This window comes from Mustela nivalis (assembly GCF_964662115.1).
Source record: "Mustela nivalis genome assembly, chromosome: 15".
Lineage (NCBI taxonomy): Eukaryota > Metazoa > Chordata > Mammalia > Carnivora > Mustelidae > Mustela > Mustela nivalis.
The window spans coordinates 80,682,042-80,696,599 of NC_139034.1; the positions used below are offsets into that span (position 1 = coordinate 80,682,042).

The 14,558-nt window shown below is 39.6% G+C and overlaps 1 protein-coding gene across 1 annotated transcript in view; it reads right to left on the reverse strand.

Moving 5' to 3' along the window:
* Positions 1 to 10,810, reverse strand: part of CCDC168 (coiled-coil domain containing 168) — a 28,419-nt gene extending 17,609 nt beyond the window's left edge. The window contains exons 1-4 of the mRNA XM_082700301.1: positions 10,353 to 10,810; positions 10,189 to 10,222; positions 10,057 to 10,090; positions 612 to 4,031 (exon numbers count right to left, since the gene is read on the reverse strand). Of these exons, the coding sequence (XP_082556427.1) occupies positions 612 to 4,031; positions 10,057 to 10,090; positions 10,189 to 10,222; positions 10,353 to 10,580 (3,716 nt within the window). The 5' untranslated portion in view covers positions 10,581 to 10,810. The remainder of the gene's footprint in view (positions 1 to 611; positions 4,032 to 10,056; positions 10,091 to 10,188; positions 10,223 to 10,352) is intronic.
* Between the last annotated feature and the right edge of the window lie 3,748 nt (positions 10,811 to 14,558).

A 14,558-nucleotide genomic window follows, 5' to 3' on the forward strand; every position in this document is an offset into this window, starting at 1 on the left:
GGAATGCATAGCTCTTGTCAAAGAAATCAACATACCGTGGTCTCACTTGCTCTAACTGAGCAGGACAGAAGCTCTGCATGGGAGAGTAAAGGGTATTTAAAAATTCATAGACCAGTCCATTAGCTTGGTTGATCTTCTCCAACTTTGCCTTACATTTGGAGTCCAGTGTCCTTCTCTGACCTGTGCTATTAAATACTTGTGAAATTGATGGCTTCACAGTCTTCAAATCTACAGGTCTAGACTTCACCGAACTTTCTGTGTATGAGAATCTTACTTTGTTTTTATTTATTTTGGAATGAGTTGCAATAGGCATGTGGCAGTTAAAAGTCTCTGGAAAGGTTGTTGGTAAATCTTTTGGTAATTCTGCAGAATTTGTTTCTGCAGAAAAGTAACCCATTTCCCTTGTATCACTTCCATAATCTAGAACATCACTTTCTCTGGTTTGGTTTGAAGGGTCTTCAGCCAGTGATTTTTCTGATGTTAGGAGAGGTGTCTCTGATGTTGGGCGAGGCGTCTCAGAATCTGCACTGCATTGTACGTCGGCTTGTGTTGTTAGGCTTTTCTTCATATTCTCAACATGAAATAGATCTCTTACGGGAGAGGAAACAGACTCCATAAGTGTTTCCAAGGATGTAACTGGTGGAGGTATTGCTTCCTCTGTTTTGAATTCCTTCTCTGGACTGGCGTCCGATGGGAGGCCCCAGCTCTCGTGCAGGACGGCGGCTTCTCGTGGAGCTGCTTTGTCTCCTCTCACTTCATCTTGCAATTTAACTTCTAGTGTGCTGCTGCCGGAGCCACTGCCTTTATTAATAGAATCTGAATACTTTTCTATCCGTTCCTCTTCTGATTTCTCTTGTTTTAGCTGGGTCTGACTGAGATTCTCTGCATTTAATCTGCTTTGTGTTCTAATCCAAGGCAAAACAGACATGTGAGGGTAAGTCACATTGACAAGCTCATCTGCCACAATTTTGTCTTGCAGCATCTCTTTAATTAAGGATTTAAAACTGCCGCTCAATCTTTTCCTAAGACTTGCAGTACCATGCCTACTAATACTAGGCATCAGTAAATTTGTTGGCTTCTTTACTTTCATAATTGCAGATTGGGGACGAAGTACCCCTTTTGCACCTGATAATTTTTTTCTGATTTGCCGTCTTTTTAAATATGAGAAAGGAAGCATAGGGATAATGAAGGACCTCAGAGCAGCTGTGGGTAAAACTTGTTGGAGGTCTGCCTTTTCTTCTGTAATATGATCCTCCGTTATCCTCCTGGGACTTCCACCAAAGGGGACACCACATTCTGTTGTTTCAGTCAAAACTTTGCCAGCTCGTGAGTTCTCCAGCCCTGGAAGAGGATTCTCTGGATCTGCAGTTCCTCTGCCTGTAGGTCTGTGTCTGCTTTGCTTAACCTCAACTTGAATTGGACCCATCGTGGGGCATGGACTAGTTCCCAGAATTGTTCCTGTAGGAAGAGTTTGTGGTTGCACCTCTTGCTCTTTATTTTGCATTTTTCTACTTTCTGAACTGCTCTGTTTTATTTTAAATCTGACATATTTGGGCTTCTGCTTCAGTTGCACACTGAGGCTGAAATCTTGTGTCAGCTGTGGAAATGCTTCTTGACAAGTTTCTTGTTGTTCTTCTCTGTCATGTTCTTGTGGCTTTTTAGATACACATCTCTTCCCAATGTATTTTGCATCCCAGGCTTTCTTTTCATCTGGTAATTTCTTTGTTGCCATTGAATGACTAACCCCTGTTGTTGATGTATCAATCTTGGCTTTTAATCTGCTGTGCATTTCCATATCAAATGGTTCAGAAATGATAGTGTCAGTGGCACTGTGAAGTGTAGCAGATATTCTTTTACCTTGCATGTTTTTTATGTTGCCTCTCGTGTCATGTTCCAGTCCCTCGCTTTCACTCAGGTTATCACATTCTGTAATATGAAGTGTTACTCGTGGTTTCTTTTCCTTCCTAATTACATCTTCTGTACTCTCTTGAGTTTTTACACTTGTTAATTGTTCACTGCTTTTATGCTCTTTGATTCCTAGTGAAATTAGCAGATTAACCTCTGAGGTCTCCAGAACAATTTCTAGAAAATCTTTTTGCTTTTGTATGTTTCCATGTGGAAAGTCCCTTTTCGTTTCTGGTGAACTAGTTGGTAACTTCTCTCCACTTGAAAGTGGAAGATGGGAATTCTCTGTATTTTTTAGTTCTTCCTGCGTTTTCATTCTCCTGTTTGATTCCGCTTCCGTAGAGGAGACATATTTTTGCCAAGGTTCTGATAAAGCTTCTTTTAAAGGGGCCTCCTGCTTGGGAATATGCAGGTCAGATGTTTTTTTACTATTGGGGGCATGAAAATCTGCAATACCAATTTCCTTTGCTCGTATAATTGGGTCGCTAAGAAGCTCTTTATTCTTCCAGGTCGTTTCTATCAAGGAAGAACACGGTGATTTTAGTTGAAAAGTACTGACCATGAAAGACGGTTCTAGCTGAGGTGGGATTTTTGGTAAAATGTTTTTTTGTCCTTCATTTTCTCCGTCATGCTGCTTTATATTTTTAGTGCTGCCCGAGGTTCCTCTTTTCTCAAGAGACCCCAGGTAATCAACATTCTCTGCATCTGCTGACAGAGAATGTCCACATCCTGTTACACCTGGCATGACTTTCACGAGTTTTTTTCTGGAATACTTCTTAACATAGGGAGGAATGAGCTTGGAAACATAAGTAAGATGCAAAGCCATGTCTGATAGACCTTTCCTTTGATGTGATTCTTTCTCCTCAGCATTATGCGTGCATCCTAACTTGCTAGGTTTTGAAGTGTGACACACTGTCATTTGAAATACCCACGGAGTTGGTGTTTTCTTTGACTTTCGAGATGGAACTTTGAGACTAAGTTTACTCGTACTGTTTTTCTGCCTGTTTTTCTGCCTTTTAAGGATAGGTGGAAGAAGCCCCGAGCCATATACAGAATACTGACTTAATTCTGACGAAGCGATTTGTTTCTGTCCCCCTGGCTTTACACTCTCCATCTGCAGCACCCCTTCTGCAAGTGAATCTGGACTTAGAGTTAAAACTAGAAATCTGGCATTCTTAAAAATAGTATTTTGCCCCTTCATTAAATATTTAATCTTGTTTGAATCTTTAAGCCAAACAGAATACTGGGCCTCACTGAAGTGTTTATCAGACTCTTGGCCCTTGATTGAATCTTGAGTCTCAACAGAATATGAGACGTCCACCAAATGTTGGTTTCTGTCCATATCTTGGGTCTGGGAGGAGTCTTGCATGCTGCTGGAAAATGGCTTCCTTATCAAATCCTGAGGTAGCGCAAAGTATCTGGCCATGATATCAGGCTGGCTATTAACTGATTCTTGGTTGTTAACAAATTGTTGGGCTTGACTAGTAAATCTGGTTTCATAAAAATCTTGATTCTGAGGAGGATTCTGTCCTGAAAAAGAATCTTGTGGTTGGGCAGAAATACCCATTCTAACAGAACGTTGATTCTGGATCAAGGATTCTTGAAGTCTTGAGTACAGATAAGTAATTTTATTCTCTAATGTAGTTTTAGATTTCAAAGCAATTTGATTTCTCACATTTTCTTCCAGAAGTCTGACTTGGTCCCTAGAAAGAAATAAGTGGGCAGAAGGGCATGGTGCCACATCGATATCTTCACTTTCTACAGTGATTCTAGAACTTCTTGAAAAGTTAAAGTCAGAAGAAAATACTAAATTTTTATTTTTGTTGGTTTTCATTATTGAAAATAATTTCTTGGATGAAAATTGTATTGTTTCATGTTCATTTTCTGGATACCCTCCATGGCTTGGAAAAATTTTCTTTACTTCTGAATGAAACAGTGACAAAGATGAACTAGTCCCATTTGAAGATATCATATGACTTTCACTAAAGTGACTTACTTGATATTTACTTCCACTGGTACTTGACCATATTACTTCATTTGATGTTGAAACTCTATCTTCAAAGTTACCTTCATTTTCTTCAGAGGTAAGTGATGAAGAAATTGTTCTTTCTGAAGAGTCTTTAATTCTGAATATAAGAAAACAGTATGTAAATGAGCTGTCACTTAGGACATATTTCAGATAAGAACTCTCTCTAGATTTACAGAAACCCAATATAGTATATGAAAACATAGCTCAACAGAAGGGTAAATTGAAAAGCCATTATCCACATTATAAAATAATTCATAACCTAGTTTCATTCATTCATAAATCAATACTGACAAAATGAAGTAAATTAGTTTCATTTCTCAGAGAATCAGGGATTTTTTTAAAATCTCAAAACCCATCCGAAGTCTAATTTTGACAACAGTGAGTCAAAGTTGCAGGTTAAGGGGCACCTGGTGGCTCAGTGGGTTAAGCCTCTGCCTTCAGCTCAGGTCATGATCTCAGAGTCCTGGGATTGAGCCCTGCATCGGGCCCTCTTCTTGGCGGGGAGCTTACTTCCTCCTCTCTCTCTCTCTCTCTGCCTGCCTCTCCACCTACTTGTGATCTCTGCCAAATAAATAAAAAAAAATTAAAAAAAAAAAAAAAGAAGTTGCAGGTTAAGATTATAGCCTTTTACAGGGGCACCTGGGTGGCTCAGTTGATTAAGCATCTGCTTTTGACTCAGGTCATGATCTTTGGGTCCTGGGATCAAGCCCCATATGGGGCTCCTTGCTCAGTGGGGGTCTGCTTCTCCCTCTCCTTCTATCCCTCCCCCTGCTCATGCACTTGCTCTCATGCTCTCTCTCAAATAAGTAAAATGTTTTTTTAAAAGATCATATCATTTTATAAAGAATATCAGTTTGTTTCTGTTCTCTGAAAGTTTTGACACGGATAAAAATATTCTTGTGAAAATTTAGATACAACAGAAGAAGGTCCAGTACCATAAATAAGTGTTTTCTTTAAATATATCCAGATTATTTTAATAGCTGTTTATTTCTGATCGAGAGAAAGGCCTACATTTTAGGGTAGTGCTTCTCAGCACAACTTTGAATTGGAATAATGATCATGAAAGTGGACTCTCCACCATCTATTCTACATCAATGATCAGGCTAAATTGAATAGTAATCTTATTTCCAAGTAACTAGTTTAGGAATGGGCATGAACTAGTCCTAGCATAAGGCAATGATTTTTGAAGACTTGTGGGAAAAGTTGCCCCATTTCTAAGAAAGACACAGGAAGAAATAACCTCTTACTTCCTCTGGACATTGCAGTTCTGATATTGAAACTCTAGGGGCCACCTTTCTACTCACCTCAAGATAAAACTAAAACTGAGAAAGGCAAAAGGAGAGAAAGGACCTTAATGAAGTTGTTGAGCATGTTATCAACCAGTTCTACAGCCTAGTCTACCTCAGGATTTCCTATCATATGATACCATAAATTCTCTTAGAATGGCAGTTTGAATCATGGTTTCCTGTTACCTGAGAATTAAAATATCCAAACTGATAAAGGTAAGATAAACAAACATTCTGGGGAATCAAGTGACCCCAATAAAATAGCAGTGTCCAAACATAATTAGGATAAAATTTCATCAGGACAAGAATGTGATTATTCACTTTAAAAAATAGAAAAAATAGTGAAAATATAATACATAAAAAGGATTAATTTTTGCGTATTTCAGGAAAAAGAGGAAAGCTGAAATGCAAGACAGGTATTTCAGCAATGTAATACTGTGTTTTTAGACATAATAAAACAATGCTAGATAACTTTCATATGTTGAACCAACTGTGCATTCCTAGGAATAATCCCACTGAATCATAGTGTATAATCCTTTTAATATGCTGCTGGACTGGTGTGTTAGTATCTTGTTAAGGATTTTGCTTTTCTTTTTATAAGGGATTTGGGTCCGATATCTACCTTGTACATCAGTTCCACATACTCTTCATCTGGCAAGCTTCCAGGCCATCCTAACTCTCCTGGTTTTCCTCCTCACTCCCTGGTAGCTCCTTCCCAGTCTCCTTTGTGGCTCCTCCTCTTCTTTCTGAACTCTTTTAGAGTATCTCAGGGCTCAGTCCTTGTTCCTTTGCCCTTCTCACAGTCCCTTTGAAATCTCATCCTATCTTACAGCTTTTAATATTGTCCATAAGCCAACAGCCCCCAAACTTATTGCCTCTACCAGACACCTTTCCCAAACCAATTATTCACTACCTCTATTAGATATCAAATCAATACCCCTAATTCAACAAATAGGAAACAATATTCCTGATCTCCCCATCAAAATCTGCCTCACCCACTGTTTCCTTATCTGGGTTGACAACAGCTGCACTTTCTACCTGCTCAGGCCAAAACTCCTAGGACTCACTTCTGCCATCCACACCCTGTCGGCTCTCCTTTTCTAAGTATGTCTGGAAACCAACCACGTCTCACCACCTCTGCTGCTACCACCCTGCTGTCATTCACATTTCTCTCTCACTTTGGGTTACTCGGAATAGCCTGCCATCTGCGTAGGCCCTTGAGCAAATATAGTCTACTCTCAACACAGCAGGCAGAATAGTCCTTTAAAAATATCACTTCCCAGAACCCAGATGTCCATCACCAGATGAATGGATAAAGAAGATGTGGTATACATATATACCATGGAATACTATGCAGCCTTAAAAAGAAATGAAATCTTACCATTTGCAACAATGTGGATGGAACTACAGGGTATTATGGTGAGCAAAAGAAGTCAATCAAAGAAAGACAATTATCATATGATCTCCCAGATATGAGGAATCTGAAAGGCAATGTTGGGGGGTTGGGGGGCAGGGAAGGAAAAAATGAAACAAGATGGGATCGGGAGGGAGACAAACCATAACAGACTCTTAATCTCACAAAACAAGTTGAGGGTTGCCAGGGGAGAGGGGAGGGAGAGGGGGGTGGGGTTATAGACATTGGGGAGGGTATGTGCTATGGTGAGTGCTGTGAAGTGTGTAAGCCTGACAATTCACAGACCTGTACCCCTGAGACTAATAATACATTGTATGTTAATAAAAAAAAAAATCACTTCCCTATGCAAAACTCTATAATGATTCTCCATTGTCACTTAGAGTAAAAGCTATTGTCCTTAACATGGCCTAAGAGACCCAACCATGATCTGGTCACCGATTACTTCTCGGACCCCATCCTCTATACGTCAGCCCCCCACTCCCTGCACCAGCCACACTGGCCTTCTTATGGTATCTAAAACACTCGGCACCCCCCCACCCTTAGGGTCTTTTGATTTAGTTGGTCCCACTATCTGGAATCTTCTTCTACCTTAACTGTTTGCTTAACTCCCATATCCCTTCAAGGCTTTAGTGAAAACCCACCATATATGTTACAACCTACCTCTCCTCCCCTACTTCTGGCACTTCATTCCTCTTACCTTATTCTATCTTTTGCTTTACCATAAATCCTATCATGTTTTGTCACATTATTTCTTTATTTATCCTATTGTGTTTTATTATCAGACTTTCTTCCAACTAAACCTTAAGGCAGGAATCATTGTTTTTTTTAGTTCACTAATATATCTCAAGGGCATACAGTAATGCCTGGCACATTGGTAAATATTTGTTGAGTGACCGCTCTTCACTGTAGGTTTCTGATTACGAACTTTCATCCACAACAAGCTGACCCAGACATACAACCCAACCTTTTCTTTTAGTTCAGTAAGGGGGGGGGAAATCCATATACACAAAACATCCATAGCAGTGGCTCAGGACTGAAGGCGGAAATGGAGGGGAGTTGGTTACAGCAATACAAATAATACCCACTTAAACACTGGTTGTGTTTCCCCATTTTTGCAATGTCCTTTGGCCTCTCACAGCAACCTCAACTGGTTGTGGAAATTTTTTTTTTTTAAGATTTTATTTATTTATTTGACAGACAGTGCGCATGTGCATAAGCAGGGGAAGAGGCAGAGGGAGAGGGAGAAGCAGACTCCCTGCTGAGCAGGGAGCCCAATGTGGGGCTTGATCCCAGGACCCCAAGATCATGACCTGAGCCAAGGGCAGACAACCACTGAGCCACCCAGGTGCCCGGGCCTTGGAAAATTTAAAAAGAAGTCCCTGCACTCCTGGGAAAAGACTGACAGTTCTACAGCCATGGTAACAAGGACACATCAGAAATAACTGTAGATCTGTTAAACCACTCAGTGGAATACAGTCAGTATAGTCTTAAGGTCATGGTAACAAATAAAAACCAATTCCGTTTTTAAACATTTTCATCAATGATAGCACCCTTGAGGAAACACCCTTCTGAGACCAACCAATGACAGCTCCAAGCTTTGAAAGTCATACAATGGTGGCAGGCTTTCCCAAGACACCTCTAAGGCTGATGTCAACCCTGAAACAAACCATTCCCCGAAAGTGGATCGATGCACAGGAGCAGTTTGCTTTGCTCACTGAGACCACACCTGACCAGCAAGACTCTCCCTGATATCAGATAGTGTGTGGTGGTCGCATCCTTTGATGTCCGTGATGCCTTTCAGTACGAAGCCTCGGGTCTCTTCCCCTGCTCCTCCCTCCCCTCTGCCCATCCTCCACCTTTCTCTTCTCTCCCACCTCATAAGCAAGACAGAATCACGCAGTCTGATGCAGTCCACTTTGACCAGCGTGATGCCTGGGCTTCCCTCAATATTCAAGCAGGTTCACTTCAAAATAATCTAAGATGCTCTCCCAAATATGGTTCTGCCCTCAAAAATAATTCTGGTACGAGGGTAACGTATTCTTGCTTTGTTACAGATATCATTTTAGCTAATCTTCATGATTTTCTAAGAGATAATTCTTCTAACTGCTATTTTGAAAGTAAGGAAATGGAGTTCAGGCTGGTGAGTTTAAGCCTAGGGCTATAATGTCATTAAAAGGCAGAACTATGACATAAACCTAGACTTTTTTAAATTAAAATTTGTGTTTTTTCACTATAATATGCTGCCCACCATAGGAGCCCTATCTCTTCCCTAATAGGTAGTCACAATTTATTGCACATACCCTGCTGTTTCTTATTTACTTGCCTCTACTCGTGTCCTGGGACACCCTCCTTATTCTCCTAACCTGCTGTCTTTTTCTAATTTTCATGCATCCTTTAAAATTCACCTCAGCATAAGCTTCTTCATGAAGGCATCTCTAACACCCTGTGCTGGCTTAGTTATCTCCTAAATGTTTTCCTAATGCTTCTGTCACTGCGTTAGCAGACTGCAAGGCAATCATCCTTTATGCATGAATCCCCTCCACAAGCATATAAGCTTCTAGAGAACAGAGACTGTCTTATTGTTTGTATCCCCGTACCAAACACAATGTCCACTGTAGAGTAGATATCTAATGATTGTTGAATAGATTTTGATACGAGCAATTAAAATATTAATGCAACAAGAGTAGTGATGTCATATTTAATCCCTTGCACTAGTGTATCTTCGGGATGCTGATGGATTCTGACTCTATAGACAGAAAGTCACTCTTTTTTTTTTTTTTTTTTTTTTTTTTTATTATTATTATTTTTATTTATTTGACAGAGAGAAATCACAAGTAGATGGAGAGGCAGGCGGAGAGAGAAAGAGAGGGAAGCAGGCTCCCTGCCGAGCAGAGAGCCCGATGCGGGACTCGATCCCAGGACCCTGAGATCATGACCTGAGCCGAAAGCAGCGGCTTAACCCACTGAGCCACCCAGGCGCCCCCAGAAAGTCACTCTTGCAGTACCTAGAGTTTACTTGGTTCACAGTAGGTACTGGAGAGAAAGGTTGGATAGGGAAGTAAGTTACTAAACCTCATTAAACTTTCCTCATTTGTAAAAACAGTAATAATACTACCCACTTAGAAGGAGAATTTCAATAGTACATGAAAAGCCATTAATACAGATTGGAACAGAGCAACCATTAAAATCAATGTTAGATGCAAGTGATGATTAACTGAACTCTACATCTGTATGTTGGCTAAATAAATTTATATTTTTAAAAAATGAAAAAATAAAAATCAATGTTAAGTTGAATTACGATATCAAGTACCTGCGGTCCTCTATACATATGGGAAAATACTTTTCTGTAATTCAGATGTAAACGCAATTTTGCATAGCACAAAACCAATCTGTTTCACTTAAATTCAAAATATACCACTTACCTTTCCTCAGAAGATGAAGAAGTTGGACAGTTATCTAGAGATAAGAGGGAATGAAAAAAAAAAGTCAGAGCACCAATAGGAGAGGCTCAGGTTGAGCAAGTTTTATATTAAAGTATGAAATTTATAACATACCAAATTTCGTGCTTTCCAGGCAACTGTCTTCCTTCTATTTCAAGGGAAATTAATAACAAATATTAGAGGAGGAATCCAAATACCAGAGTTCTATAATTCAGTAAGATATTCTTATGTATGATTTTGAAAAATAGGAAAGAAAGAAATCAACCATCTGTTCTTACCTTCTGGGCACTTGAACTACCCTTTTCTGGAAGTGTAGGCTTCTTATTAAAGGATGAACAAATCTTTATGAGTATGATCTCAAAAATAATCCCTAGGAAAATTATGAAAAAGATTGCCACCCAATCATTTTGAGTCCAGGACTCCAAAAGTTCCCACAATGTCCAAAATGTATTATCTTCCAGCCAATTCTGCCCTGCTTTTTTAAAGAAATAAAATTGCTTTGCCATTTTAATATAATATATGAGATAGACTGATGTTTCATTCTTAAGTTTACGATTTCAGATGCCCCAAAACACAAAAAGGTGGTATGCCCATTTCATAGCCACATGCAATGCTCTGCCAGAAAAAAAATTTGGTGCTGCTTAGTGTCTTGGTCAAGTGCAGCAGGGCCTGCTCTGGGCCTGAGTAAAGGGAGTAAAGCAGAGCCTGCTCTGGGCCTGAGTAATACCACGTGTCATAGTGGGTATTCGACTGAGCTCATGTCAACTTACTTTAGCAATAATGGAAGTTCATTGATGAGACATGTATGCTGCTTTAGTAGTTTTTTTTTCATTTAAAAATTTTAAATCCTTTATTAATTTCACAAAAAGAAAACATAATTCTATCAACAATCCCTTAGCCAGTTGGATTATTACTACCCTGGAATTCAAAAAAATGTAGAACAAATTTGAATTAGACATAACCACCAGAAATACTGTATTTTATGCCTGTGATAAGGGAAAGATATAGTTTTGCCAGGTTTAGCTAAAAAAAAATAAAAAATGAAACGAAATGCTCCAGTTTGAGTTTCAGATAAATACCAAATAATTTTTTGGTATGTCTCATTGTTACTATGTAGGACATAGGACATATGATAGTTTTTCTCTTATAGGCCAGCCTGATTTTTTTTTAATAGAATGTCTCATTTTCTTCTTTTTGCTAGAGGAGTCTGTTAGCAATGTTCCTTAAGAACCTGCTGTTATGCTAAAAACCCAGGTTAGATTTTGGAATAGTCTCCGGATGAATTCCCTTTTTGCCCTGTCTCTGGTGATTCCAAGGAACAGCTACTTCTGAGGCTTCTTAATGTCCAAATTAGCATGGAGCTGAGCCAGCTTTAAGTACTGCTCACTTTCCCTCCAAGTCTAGAGAGTAGGTGTAAAAGTTTATGGAGCAAACACAAGACACTCTAGACTATTAAAAAAAAAAAAGTGTTAATACTACCTTGGATTTAGAGTACTTTCTCTTTGAATATTAATTCTCTCTTTGTCTTTATTCATTCCAGTTAGGTTGAGGAAAGAAGTTATTCTTTACAACAGAGTTAACTCTTCAGGTCTCTTCTGTCATATTATATATAACTGAGTGAAAGGAAGATTTATTGAGCTCTTACCTTCTTGGACTATTGGAAATAATGAGCTCAGTGACACAGCCTAAGCATCGGTTTATAGTCTTCCAGTCTACCAGACCATAGCCTACAGGTATTTACAATCTTTACTTAGGTTTAACTACGATCTTGGGGTTTGCCTTTGTAAAGGATAGCTCTCCAGAGGCACCTGGGTGGCTCAGTGGGTTAGGGCCTCTGCCTTCGGCTCAGGTCATGATCCCAGGGTCCTGGGATCGAGCCCCACATTGGGTTCTCTGCTCAGCAGGGAGCCTGCTTCCCTCTCTCTCTCTGCCTGCCTCTCTGCCTACTTGTGATCTCTGTCTGTCAAATAAATAAAATCTTAAAAAAAAAAAAGGATAGCTCTCCAGAATGCAGGGCAGGCACTCCTTAGCTCTTGAAGAAACTTCAATTCCTCTGGATTTTTGTAGGATAAAGTACACCCTCCTCTCCAACCCCCCAACCCACCTACACAATCAGGGTGATTTTATACTGCTGGATTTTTCTATAGAATTTAATGCAGCTGGCAAAATACTCCATTTCTCTTGCCTGATAGCAGGCGTTCTCTAATTCATTTAATGTTAACTACTGTATTCAATATATTTTAACACTTTACAGTTCCTTAGACCTTTCAGAGCTTTATGGCACTGAATTCCTGATTTGCATACCACAGACCAGCTCTGTAAGAACTGAAGTGGAACTTCTGTGTACCACTCCTGCCGATGGGCAAGAAAAGCATATCTTTCTTTAGGGCTTTGTCATGTTTGTTACCTATGCACTTGTCTACTAAAAAGGTACAGTCACCTAGTTCTCAGCGTAGACACCTCTGTTCTTTATCCCAGAAACCTCCTCTCATGTCAATCTCAAGTAAGTTGTGCAAAAGTGCTAAGCTGCATTTATTCTTAGAAATAAATATATATATATATAATATATATAATATAATAAAAAAATATATATATATAAAATATATATATATATAAAATAAATAAATAAAACAGGGAAGGCTGAATGGCTCCGTTAGTTAAGTGTCTGCTTTCAGTTTGCGCCATGGTCCCGGGGTCCTGCGACTAGGTCCTGCATCAGATTTCTTGCTCAGCAAGGAGACTGCTTCTCCCTCTGCCTGTTGCTCTCCCTCTTTGTGCCTGCTAGTTTTCTGACAAATAAATGGGTAAAATCTAAGAAAAAAATTTAAAATATATATAAAAATAAAATAATGAACACCAGAGAAACCCCATCACTAACAGTAATATAGACACTGTAAGAGAATACACCAAAAGATTGTTTCGCTTTTTAAGACCAATTATATCTACGAATGCTACATTCTTTATACTATTTGGACATTGTGAACTAGGCATTTTTTTTTATGTATCGGGGAAAAAGTCCCAATAATATGTGTATAAAATAGCAACAAAAAAGCAAGGATTGCTCATAATGGTTAAAAATTCTCCCTCTGAGTATCTTGGTTCAACACAACTAATTAAAAAGTGCTCTGTGGATACAAAGATCAGTAAAAACCATTCCCTGACATGGAGTATTTAACATGTGATATGGCACAAATATGGCAATAATAGTATTTAAGAAGGCAGAGTGTGATTAACTACAAAGGAAGTAAGATACTATATGTAGGGACGCCTGGGTGGCTCAGTTGGTTAAGCAGCTGCCTTCGGCTCAGGTCATGATCCCAGCGTCCTGGGATCGAGTCCCACATCGGGCTCCTTGCTCAGCAGGGAGTCTGCTTCTCCCTCTGCCTCTGCCTGCCATTCTGTCTGCCTGTGTTCACGCTCTCTCTCTCTCTGACAAATAAATAAAAAAATCTTTAAAAAAAAAAAAAAGATACTATATGTATTCCAAGAAGGGATACTTGGTTGTGGCAACTCAAAAAAAAGCTGTAAAGAGGAAAAGAATTTAAGGGTCTTAACGGATGAGGAAGATTTGGTGACAAAGACTAACAGGAAAGTTTCAGGAAGAGGACACAGAAACACTTTGTTCCAAAACTTGGACAGTCCAGGTTAACTGGAGTCACTGTGCTGTACACATTCAGAGTATGGGGAAATGTGCTAAAAAGTTGGTAGTGCCTGTTGTGTACAGCCTTGAACTCAAGACTTTGGCCTTAATAGCCACTTTTAGAGATCCATCAACAGCTTTTGATTGAAGGTATGAACTGGTTTGTTGAAGCAAGACCACCACAAAAGAGGAAGATCAGTTAGGTTACTGTAATTATGCAGATGAGAATCGATAAAGGCCTACATAAGAGTGATTACAGTGTAAACAGAAGAGGGGATAAAATCAGACTTTGAGACTGAAAACACAGTGTTTGACAACTAAAAGGAAGCAAATGGTTTGGGAAGGGGGTAGAAAAGCTAATGGTGAGGGAGAAAGGATTTCAAGGTATCCCCACAGGTAAAGTTTGTCCTGGACAAGATTTTGGACACTACTGACATTTTTGGATCCGATACTTCTTTACGTCTGGTGGTCCTGTGCATTGTAACTGTTAGCAGCATCCCTTTCCTCCTCCTATCAGATGCTAGTAGCACTGCTACCCCATTGTGCTGACCAAGTTTCCAGAGACTGTCAAATGTCCCTCAGGGGGCAAAATCACTAGTTGGGAACTATTGGTCTAGGTAATGGTTGTGCCATTAATCAGGGGTGCCTACCAGAAGAGGTGCCAGGACAACTCTTTGACCATAATCTCAAACTCGAAGGGGCTGCACATTTTCCCTGCAAGATGTGGAAATCTGTGAAAGCAGCTGGGACCTTTTCACAAATGTTTATTTCAGCCTTACCCAGCTCACTCATATCTCTCTAGGAGTTCTATGTTCCCCATCCCTGACTAGATACACAGGTCTCA